Source organism: Phacochoerus africanus, chromosome 8 (genome assembly GCF_016906955.1).
Source record: "Phacochoerus africanus isolate WHEZ1 chromosome 8, ROS_Pafr_v1, whole genome shotgun sequence".
In the NCBI taxonomy this organism is placed as follows: domain Eukaryota; kingdom Metazoa; phylum Chordata; class Mammalia; order Artiodactyla; family Suidae; genus Phacochoerus; species Phacochoerus africanus.
The window spans coordinates 44,616,235-44,627,396 of record NC_062551.1 but is presented as its reverse complement, the minus strand read 5'-3'; the positions used below and the strand labels follow the sequence as shown (position 1 = coordinate 44,627,396).

General features: G+C 58.3%; 1 protein-coding gene across 3 annotated transcripts; it reads right to left on the bottom strand.

The window, feature by feature from the left end:
* Positions 1 to 1,160: 1,160 nt before the first annotated feature.
* SCN1B (sodium voltage-gated channel beta subunit 1) lies at positions 1,161 to 11,162 on the bottom strand. Of its 3 annotated transcripts, none has more exons than XM_047791749.1 (6): positions 10,780 to 11,162; positions 8,952 to 9,118; positions 7,759 to 7,999; positions 2,462 to 2,603; positions 1,894 to 1,965; positions 1,161 to 1,798 (listed from the first exon to the last, which is right to left on the bottom strand). In XM_047791749.1, exons 1-5 carry the CDS (start codon positions 10,817 to 10,819, stop codon positions 1,899 to 1,901), a joined length of 657 nt encoding a protein of 218 aa, XP_047647705.1. In that variant the 5' UTR covers positions 10,820 to 11,162; the 3' UTR covers positions 1,161 to 1,798; positions 1,894 to 1,898. The 3 variants fall into 3 exon arrangements, with proteins under 3 accessions (XP_047647705.1, XP_047647706.1, XP_047647704.1); XM_047791750.1 differs by lacking the exon at positions 10,780 to 11,162 and adding an exon at positions 10,316 to 10,379; XM_047791748.1 differs by lacking the exon at positions 10,780 to 11,162 and adding an exon at positions 9,976 to 10,238.

The window sequence follows — 11,162 nt, the reverse complement described above, 5'->3', positions numbered from 1 at the left end:
GCGGGGAGGGGCAGGGCAAAGGGATTGGCAGTGCTGGAGGCCACCTGGCTGGTGGGGCAGGGTTTGCAGGGGCCGGACCAGGCTGGCCTAGCCACCTGCTTTCTCCGGCCTGGAGGGGGCCCAGGTGTGCCAGTCTGAGGGGAGGTGGAGCAGGGACAGGCTGGGCCTGAGGGCCGTGAGTCTGGGGAGACAGCAGGCTGGGGGTGTGCACGAGGACAGAAGACAGGAGATATGAAGCCAAAGACAGAGCATCAGCTGGAGGGACCCAGCTGCCCCAAGCCCACCCTGCCTCCACCCCTTCTCCTGCCACCTCCCCAGCCCCCGCTCCACCCCAGCTCAGGCCGAACACCTTCCTTGTCCATCCCTGCCCCTTCCAGCACCCCAGCCCTTGCCCCAGACCCCTCCTACACTCCAGCCGCAGCCCCTTCCAGGGTCCCCCAGCCCAGCCCCAGCCCCAGCTCCCCTCTCCCCCAGCCCCTGCCCCCCAGCTGCTTTCCTACAAGTCACGGGGGCTGGTTTGCTTTGGCAGCTTCTGTGCTGCCCGCAGCAGTGACCTCTGGAGCTGGGAAGCCCTAGATGGGGGTGGGAGGATGGGGACTTGGCCCGGAAAGGGCAGCACTGAGGGCTGAGGCCCAGGCCAAGTGGCCGGAAGTGTCCGGAGGCCGAGACACACTGTCCCGCCAGCAGCCAAGCGTCATCCACGTCAGACCCCAGGGTCAGATAAACACCCAGACACACAAGGGTCATCAGCAGACACCTGCCTGTGGACAGCCGTGCACCCAAACACAGTCAGACCCCCGCTGCTCACCCCAGATGGGCGGTCCCTGCATAACCGGGCCTACCGGCTCGTCCCACGCTCCTGCTCCACTCAGCGCCACAGCCTCCCACAGGGAGACATGCTAGCACAGCCTTGGCGCTGCCCAGCCTCCGGTCTCCCTCTCTCTCCATTCGTAGTCTCCTTTCTCCTTCCCTCTCCCTCATCACTGTCCCCCCTACCCCACGACCCCCCACCCGCACCCCGGCAACCTCTGGCTACAAATCCACCTCCTTGGCTCCTGTCTGGCTCCCCGGAAACCCTTGGTCCCCGCTAATGACTCCCCCAAACCCTTGAACTTGGAGGGAGTGGAGAAGGTGACTGGGCTCACGAGCGAGACTATGAGTCAAGTCCAAGAATCTTTATTCCATGAACAAAACTACTTGTGTAAAGAGAGACGAGGCTGAATGGGCCCCTTTCTAAGTGGCCACAATCCAAGGCTGGTGAGAGAGGGCGGGTTGGGCTGGGGCAAGAGTGCATCACAGGGAGAGGAGACCCCAGGTCCAGCCAGAGGAAGCAGGGAGGGAAGTGTCGCTGGGGGTCGGAGTGGGTCCCAGAACCCCCTGCCCGGAGCCGGTCCAGCCCAACGCCAGCCCCGCTGGGCTGGGAGGGGGCGGGGGAGGGCCGGGCCCCAGTAGTGCATGTCTGAAGCGGCCAGTGTGTGCAAATCAGCAAGAAGGAGGGGTGCGGAGCCGCTGCCCCCACCTCACCGCCCCCCCTCCCAAACAGGCAGCAGAAGCAGGGGCGGGGGCAGCGGCAATATTGCTTTACCCATCATGCATGGCGCGGGTGGGCGATGGGGCAGGAGGAGGAAGGCTGGATTGGGGTGCGAGCCAAACCCCTCACCCCCTCCCACCCTGGAGGCTCTGGTGGCAGGACTCTGAGTCTTGTGGAGGCCCAGGAATGGCCAACCCCCATTGGGGGCAGGCTGTGCCCGGATGTTCCCCGTTAGGGCTGGCTCTTCCTTGAGGCGGAGCCCGGGGCCTAAAGGTGAGGGAGAGACAGGGCATCAGGTACCTAAGAGCTGACACCTCCCGGGCCCTCCAGGCCCTGCCCGCCCACCCACCCACCCACCTTACCGGGGCTATTCGGCCACCTGGACGCCAGTACAGTTCTCTTTGCTTTCTGAGGTGATGGCCAGGTATTCCGAGCTGTGGGGGCAAAGGCCAGGTGTACAGCGACCCCAGCATGAGTCTGGCCCACCCCGCCCCAGAGACTGAGGAGGGTTGAGGTCTCTGTCCCAGGCTTGCAGGGAGTCAGAGAGAGGAGGGGGCTGCAGGCTGGACCCTAGGGATCTGAAAGAAGCCCAGGCTGGGGGCCTGGAGTCCTGAGTCCGAGGGGGCAGGGACGGGGAGCTCAGACTCGTGGGTCCCGGGGGAAAAAAAGGGCTGGGGCCTGGAGACCTGCATCTTTGAGGCAGAGGACGCGAGGTCTGAACCCTTGGTCCCGAAAGAAGTGGGGGCTCAGAGACCCAGGGGGAGGGGCTGGGACCAGGGCCTCGTCCCATCCCTGCCACCAAGCGCTCAGGGCTGGCAGATGGCGCCCTGGGCTGCTCCTCTGCCCGCCTCCCCCCTCGGCCTGGGGTCCCCTCTGGGAAGCACGGGGTGCTCTGGGATGCCTCTCCCCTTCCTCGGCGACCCCACTCACGCGTTCTCTTGTGCAGCAGCCTCCGTGGCGGCAGCGATCTTCTTGTAGCAGTAAACCATCTCCGCCACGAGCCATATGGTCAACACCACAATAAGCACATACATCATGATCTCAGACACGATGGACGCCATGTCTCTGTTGGCTGCAGGGACCAGGCAGGGTCAGGCGGTCCCCCGCGTGTGCCGCGAGCTTGCTGTGTGAGCTCGGGCAAGTGGCTTGACCTCCCTGGGCCTAGTCTGCACATGAGGCTTCCCTAGAGTCATTGCTATTGTGATTCTTGGTTTTGTTGTTGTTGTTTTCTCTTCAGGGCTGCACCCATGGCATATGGAAGTTCCCAGGCTAGGGGGTCAAATGGAAGCTGCAAATGCCAGCCTACACCACAGCCACAGCAACACCTGATCCAAGCAGCATCTACAACCTACACCATGGCTCATGGCAATGCTGGATCCTTAACCCACTGAGGGAGGCCAGGGATCGAACCCACATCCTCATGGATACTAGTCAGGCTAGTTAACCACTGAGCCACAATGGGAAGGAACTCCTGTTACTATGATTCTTAATAACGAGCCTTAAATGGGCTCCGGGATCACCCTCCACCTGCCTCCTTGTGTAACGTGAGTGTGTCTCTGTGTCGTTCAGGGGATTGCATGTGCCCCAGAGTTGTAGCTCTGCAACAAGAAGGCTCAGGTTTAAATCCTGGCCCTGCTACGTGCCAGCTGTGTGCCCTTGGGCAAGTGACTCAACCTCTCTGGGTCTCAGTTTCCCCATCTGTGAAAGGTTGATAATCACAATATCTCCCTCGTGGGCGTGTTGTGAGAATTAATGAAGCTTTGAAAGTCCTCAGAATAGTGCCTGACACAGAGCTAGCACTTGATGCATATGTGCTATTATTACTGTTATTATTGGGGCAGTTCGGCACAGTAGTTAAAAGCAGGGGCTCTGGGGCCAGATTGTCAGGGTTCAAGTCTTATCTCTGCCTCTTACTAGCTGTGTGACCTCAGGCAAATGACTCCACCTCTCTGGACCTCTATTCCCATTCTGTCAAATAAGGATGATCCTCCTGCCTTCCCACAAGGCTGCTAGGAAGAGGAAGCGAGTTTACATCTGTAATATGCGTGGTTCCGCCCACCTAAGTGCTGGCTATTCACTGATGTTTTCCAGAAACCCGCTAGCACTTCCGCAGCCCTGGCTCTTGACAAGGCCAGCTTCCTTTCACCGAGCCTAAATTTAAACCGTAAAGGGAACATGTGCAGCCAGGGGACCAGAGTGGAAGGCCACTGTGGCGTCCTTGGCCGGATGTCGCAGGTGTCCACGCTGCCCTCCCTGGCCCTCTCCTCCTGGACGGCCAGGATCTCATTTTCCCCGCTGTCCTCACACGGTCTTCCTCCCCCCGGGAGTGGGCACTTGCTGCTGCTCCACCTGGTGCAGATGGCACCCAGGCTTTCTGGGCCACGGCGAGGCGGGTGTCGGGCTGGCTGCTTCTCCCCTGCTTGCCTGCAGGAGGAGGAGGAGCGGGGGACGGGGTGCCACACCTCGTCTGCTGGTGTGTTCTTCCACCCCGAAGATACCAGGGGCCTTAGGCGGGGGATGCATGCTTGCAGCCAGGCCCCGTGCTGAGGTCTTTATCTGAGCATCTCCCTGACTCTCCGAAACAACCCCCAGGATAGAGACAGTCCAGGCTTCCCACGTCTGCTGACCTCCAGAAGCACACTGAGTCGGACACACGTTGGATAAAGCTCAGGCATCGCGGAATTCGCGTTCCTGTTTCTGGAACTCAACGTCCAAAGGGATTCAGGTAATCTCATATCTCCTGCGCTCCCCATCAGATGAGGAGAATGGCAGGCACAGCTCTCTAGCCCATTTTCCGGACAAGGTCAGAGAGGGGAAGGATGCACAGCCAGGACTGCCCTCAGAGCAGGAGTCAACCCCGGGTGTAAGTGACCGCAGCTCCGAGCGCTCATCTGCTCTGCAAACAGCCAGGGAGGGACTTGGAAACGGCTTCGAGGTGTCGAGTGCCGTCTCCATCGACCCACGCAGACACCTCAGGAGGCAGGACTGTCGTTCCCCCACCTTGCAGATGAGGAACCGAGGCAGAGGGGTCACAAAGGGGCAGGGGCACCTTCTCCAGGGAGATCTTTGATTTCTTCAAAACCCCCAAATCAGAGCTCCATTGTGGCACGGCAGAAACAAATCTGACTAGAAACCATGAGGTTGCAGGTTCGATCCCTGGCCTCACTTAGTGGGTTAAGGATCCAGCACTGCCGTGAGCTGCAGTATAGGTCACAGACACGGTTCTGATCCTGTGTTGCTGTGGCCGTGGTGTAGGCCAGGAACTGCATCTCGGATTCGACACTTAGCCTGGGAACCTCCATATGCCGCGGGTATGGCCCTAAAAAGCCAAAAAAAAGAACAACAACAAAAACCCCATATCTTCTGAGCGCTTCACCTCTCCGCCCACACAGGCAGCCCCCAGATCTGAAGCCCCAGCCCGCATCTCTGCAGACTGGATATCCCACCAGCCTCAGATACCGCCTCACCTCAACACACCCAGGAGTTCCTGTCATGGCTCAGCAGTAACGAACCCAACTAGTATCCATGAGGACGTGGGTTCCATCCCTGGCCTTGATCAATGGTTCAAGGATCTAGTGTTGCTGTGAGCTGTGGTGTAGGTCGAAGACGTGGCTTGGATCCTGGGTTGCTGTGGCTGTGGTGTAGGCCAGCAGCTGTAGCTCCAATTCGACCCCTAGCTTGGGAACTTCCATATGCTGCAAGTGCATTTAAAAAACAAAAAAACAAAAAACCACCTCCCCCCTCATACTGGGTGTGTCCACATACAGTTTGCTCTCTCCTGTCCCCAGCTTCCAATATCACTCCTGGTGGGGGACCCCCAGGTGCTTCCTACCACCTTCGGCACCCCTGCCGGTCAGTGAAGGCCTCACCACCAGCACCCACCCATTTGAAAATGACTCAGTCCATGGCTGAGTCCATGGCTGAGGGGTCATTACCAGGAGGCAATAGAGACTGTTGAAACTGCAGTAAGGCAGTGGATTATGATAAAAAGGAATATGGCAAGGCCCGTGATGCCAACAGTACAAGAATATCCTTAGGAATGAAGGAAATACTGCAGAGTGATGCATAGTGTTAAAAATACCACAGTACAATTCAGAATGGATAAGCAATGTGGTCTCACTCTATAGCCCAGGGAACTATATCCAATCTCTTGGGATAGAATATGATGGAAGATATCATGAGAAAAAGAATGTACAGATGTATGCCTGGGTCACCGTGCTGTTCAGCAGAAATTGGCACACCATTGTAAATCCACCATACTTTAATTATTAAAAAAGTAAAAAAAAAATTACAGTATGATGTGTAATTATGAATATATTATAGTATACCAAGTAAAAATTTTAAAACCACAATATGATTGAGAATATTGCAAAATACGATAGCATGGTTGGTAATGATACAAAATAGGATAGTATGGTTGATAAGATTAAAAATACCCTCATATGATGGATTACGCTAAAAAATACTGTCCTATGTTTGCTAGTGGGAAAACAGTATATTTACTGTGAGTATATGCTACACGCTCTAGCATAACATAAAATACTACTACTACAGTGGGTACTGTTTTTAAAAATGCTATAATATGGTGGATAAAAACCACTGGGATATGGTGGGTGATGCAGAAAACAGATTCTGAGAAGAGAGCAGAAAGAGCTCTATGTTCTGATAAATATAGGAACAGCGGCTATGGGACATAGTATAATGTGGTAGATGATGTTTAAAAAGAGAGGCTCTATGGGTCACGGGCGAGCCTAAGCCCGAGAACAGATGCAGAGGGCATGGTGAGCAAGGCGGAGCCACAAGATGGAAAGAACCTGGGTGCCTGAAGGGCGTCACGGAGCCTCCCAGCCTCCCGACCCTTCACTGCAGCACAGATTTGGGCGACAGGACTGACGCACATTTTAAGCCACAGTATTTAGGGGTGTCTCTGTTACAGCCACTGCACTGTCCCCTCATCCACATGGGCAGAGCTCCGCCATCATGGCCCCCACCCATCATGGCCACCTACACCAAAGAGTTGCTCAGACATGTCTCCTGAGTTAAATGCTGCTGGGTCACTTTGATAATAAATGTAAAAATGCTAATTAGTAAAAGAAACCCAGAGGCTCTGGCTGACAGCATGGGATGGAGAAATCATGCCAAGAACAAAAACAACAGTCACATGGGCTTGCCTGGGTTCAAATCCAGGTCCCAGCTCTGTGACCTTGGCCACACGCTCTTACTGTCCTGAGCCTGTTTCCCCATCTGAAATATGGGGAAGAGCCTCCATCCCCAAGAGCAGGTGGGAGGATTCAGGGGTGGGGACTTCACATAAGGTGCCGAGGCCAATACCCATCTTGTGGAGTGAGGGGGACAACACGCAGTGCCCATGAGGATGTGTGTGTGTGCACGCTGCAGGCTCTGCGGGACTCACTTGCCGTGCTCTTTGGTGGCCCAAAGTCTGGGATCTCTCCCTGACTCTCTAAGCCAATCGGCCACAGAGCCTGGAAAATTCCAATTTACACCCAATCAGAAGATGGTTCAGGGAAGGGGTCCAACAAGGCAGTGAAGCCAGAATGATGAAATGATTCCATAACACCCTAGATCTTTGCTGCTCAGAATGGCCCTAGACCTGCACCCTTGGCCTCGCCTGCGAGCTTGCTGGAAACGAATCCTGGGCCCGCCCCGGACCTGCTGAGTCAGGATCGGCACATCAGCAAGACTGCGAGGTGGTTCATACACAGAGTGGAATTTGAGGACACACTCCCATCTCCGCCCCATGTGAGAGGGAGGCAGGGCTGAGGCTCCTGGATGATCAGAAGCAGCACCATCATTGCCCCTGTGTACTAGGGCCTGGATGTGACAGGCAGGCCAGCAGCTGACACCCAGCAGCTCTCTTACTCCTCACCACCTCCCTGTGACATAGGAAGGGTTCCAACAACGCCCTGAGAGGGAGAGGCTACTACCATGCTGTTTCCTACAGGACACTCCTTTGGCTCAGAGACAGGGAGGCACCTACTGGAAGTCACACAGCACAGGTGGCAGAGCTGAGCTCAGCACCCAGCACTTCCACGGAAGAGGCCCGCCGTGACCTCTCCGTGGCTGAAGGGAAACAGCGGCCCAAGCTGGAGTCCAGGACGGAGGTGCTGCTCCCCGAGCTGCCCAGGCTCAGAGCCAGCGCGTCCCCTACCTGCCATCTGTCCCTCCATCTGGCTGCTGCAGGGGGGGCGCGGAGGGGGCTGACTCACCTTTGTCCACCACCTCCAGGTGGATCTTTTTGACGACGCTGGTGTTGTGCTCATAGTTGTCAAAGAAGAGCAGGCGATACACGTGGCACTCGTAGTCGCCTGAGTGGTTGTAGGTGACGTTGGTGATGAAGATGGACAGGTCCTGCAGGTCCTTGGTGCCCCGGCTGCCATTCCACACCACGCGGCCCTCGAAGCGCTCGTCCTCCTCCAGCTGCAGCACCTCGTTCTCATAGCGCAGGATCTGGGGGCATCGGGGGCAGGGTCACGACCAGGCGCCCCCCCCCGCTCCCCCCAGCACCCCAAGACCTCAATCCACTCTGTTCACCACCCTGACACACACAGAAAGATGGACACACGCATGGGCTTAGGTGCTGTAATCTCAGGCAGGCAGGATCACGCCCGAGCCTGAGCCCTGACACCCACAGGCTCACACACGCGTTCCTCACTTGTCCTCTGGAGCCCCCATCCCTCCTTCCTGCCCTTTACTCTCGGCCATTCTTCCCTGGCCACCAGACAACCTCTGCAGGCAGGGAGAGAGGCAGCCTGACCTCAACTCTCCAGCAGGCCCTAAAAGGGTATGCTGCCCCCTCACGACACATGGCGAAAAGGAGGTTGGAAAAGTGGTTCCCACCTGTGATGACCACCTGAGACATTTTTGCTGGTACTAAATAATTCCAGTGACATTTACTTGGTGCCAACCAGGTGCCAGATGCCGGGCACAGGAACTCAATCAGTCCTGACACAGATCTCAGAGCTAGGGACCACCCCCGCCCCTGCACAGAAGAGGAAACTGAGGTTGAGAGAGGCTCAAGGACTTGCCCAGGATCATCAGCTGGTCAGGGCTGAAGCTGGAATTCGAATCCAGGTCATCAGTAATAGCGCATTACTTTATATTTCTTTTCTGGCCACCCTGTGGCATCGAAGTTCCCTGGCCAGGGATCAGATCCAAGCTGTAGTTGTGACCTAAGCCACAGCTGCATCAGTGCTGGATCCTTGGCCCACTGTGCCGGGCTGGGGATCGAACCTGAGTCCCAGCGCTCCCAAGACGCTGCTGATCCCATTGGGCCACAGCCGGAACTCCAGCAACAGCGCTTTATTAAAAGCCAACAAGCAACCCCTCCCGGAACCCTGCCCCCCACCTACTCCTACACAGATGCCCACCCTCCACACACCCGTGCCAGGCGCCCACGCACCTTGACAAACTCCTCGGTGCCCTTCTGGCGGAAAGTCCACTCTGTGAAGGTCTCAGCATTGGTCTCGCTGCGGCGCTTGCAGGAGATGCACAGAATTTTGAAGGTCATCCCGTACACAGCCTCGGTCTCTGAGTCCACCTCCACACAGCCCCCCCAGGCTGAGGACACTGCGGGGACAGCAGGCTCAGGTCGAGCTGGGGCACCCATCGCCCTCAGCATTGCCAGGCTCGCTGGCTGTTGGTTCTTGGGCCCCTTGGCAACCATCTGTTTCCCCTCATTCAGGATCAGAAGTGGACAGAACCAGACACTAAGCCTGGCCCTGCCGCCCATGGCCTGCCCTCACTCTTCCTGAGCCTCAGTTTTCCCCCCGGGGAATGGTGAGGGAAGCCATCATCTTTGCTTCTGGAGGTTGCTGGGCAGGTTCTTTAAGGTACGTAAGGCACCAGTTGGGGGCCTGGCACACAGGACACCCCCAAATCAGTAGAGCCCTTACTGTGGTCAGTGGCTCAGTCTTTGCTACCTAAGTACCCCTTCTTCGGAAGGCCACCTGCTCATGGTGCTGCAGGAGCTGGGTAGTGGGACCTAAATTCCTGCTGTGTTAGAAGTTCAAGGTGGCAGCGTGTGAGCTCTGTCATGACTGCTCTTGCAAAACCAGCCAGCCCCAGAGAAATGGGTTAGGAGAGGGCAAGGCCTCACAGGAGAAGGTGGACACAGGAACCATTATGGACCCACACTCCAGCCCTGCTCCCCAGCTTCTGTGCCATCCACCCCCTCCCCAACTTCTCCTGCCTCTGTCCCCTCTGCTCCCAGGCTCCTCACTTCCTGATGCTAATCCTCCTATTCGCTTCTTGAAACCCTCTGAGCTCTTTCCTGCCACAGGGCCTTTGGACACCCCCTGGATTTCAGTCCCTTTGAGTCCCTCCTCCACATTTTCACCTGCCACCTCCTTCCTGCCTCCTTCCTCTCACTAGCTAAGGCTGTGTCTCTCCAGCTCGGGGGCTTTTTCTTTGTCCCCGATTCTTACCTCTCTCAATCTTGGGGATTTCTGCCCTCCTCCTCTGCGGTCTCTTTCCATCTCCTTGAGTGACTCTGTCTCTGCTCCCCTTCTTTATCTCTCCTAGGGGTCTCTCTGAAGGTCCCACCACTTTGGGTCCTTTGCTCAGGCTCAGACCCCCTCTCCTGGCCTCTCCACCTCTCTCTCCACCTTCCCTGCCCTTTTTAAACTCCATGTCTCTCTGGGTCTCTGTCTCTGCCTCTCAAGTTTTTCTCTGCCCTCCGTTCTGCTCTTCTTAACTCTCTCTCCTCAATCTCTCTCTCTCTCTCTCCTCTTACACTCGGCATCCCTCTCGCGGTCTCCCGCTTACTTCCATCTCCCCGGTCTCCCAGCGGAGCACTCAGGAGTACTTCTGTGTCTCTCACCTCTTCCCTTCCATCTCTCCCTGACTCTCCGTCGCTGCGTTCCAAGGTCCCGGCGCCGCCTTCCCACAGCCGCCCCCCCGCCCCCAACCTCCCGCGGCTGTGGGTGTCACATTGCAGCCTGCGGGGCTCTGGGAGCAGCTGACTCCGCGTTTCCTCGCCCCCGGCTGGGTGCCCGCAGCCGCCGAGCTGTGCCGGCCTGGCCCCCGCCCGCTCGCGCCCACCCGCACCTCCGCGCCCTCCTTAGCTCCGCTCCCCACGCGCACAACTTCTGAAGCCGACTTAGCCGGGCCGGGGGACCGGCGGGGACAGGGCGGCCCTCGTCCGCGGCCCGAAGTCCGGAGCGAGAATCCTGCCGCCCGGCCAGTGCCCTGGCGGTGCCCCTGGCCGTGCGCGGCCCCCGTGCACTCACCCAGTGCCGCGCCGACCAGGAAGGCCAGCAGCGTCCCCATGGCTGCGCTGCGCCCCCCTCCCGGGCCGCCGGTATTAATAGCGGGGCGAGAGGCGACGGGACCCGGCGGCGGTTAGAATGTCCCCGGGAGCGCGCGGGCGCAGCAGCTGCGGCTCTGGGACCAGCGAGGGGGGAGGAGGGGGGGCGCGGCCCCCCCGCTCCGGTTACCGCCGGGGGCCCAGCCCCGGGGCCCGGCGTCCGGGCATCCCCGCCGCGCGGGCGGCCGCCGCTGCTCGGGCTGCTACGCTGGCGCGCGCAGCCGGGCACATCCGCCAGGTGAGCGGACCCCGGCCCCGCTCCGGCTCGGGCGCGTTAGGGCGCGGGCCGCGGTCTCCTGCGCACTG

What these genes read in the sequence shown, in the direction of transcription:
- SCN1B (XM_047791748.1), bottom strand. Translation starts at nt 10,180, where the DNA reads ATGGAGTTTAAAAAGGGCAGGGAAGGTGGAGAGAGAGGTGGAGAGGCC. An exon ending in GCACCGAGGAGTTTGTCAAG is followed by an intron (nt 8,000 to 8,951) that starts GTGCGTGGGCGC and finishes CGATGCCCCCAG; the next exon opens with ATCCTGCGCTATGAGAACGA. An exon ending in GCTGCTGCACAAGAGAACGC is followed by an intron (nt 1,966 to 2,461) that starts GTGAGTGGGGTC and finishes TTGCCCCCACAG; the next exon opens with CTCGGAATACCTGGCCATCA.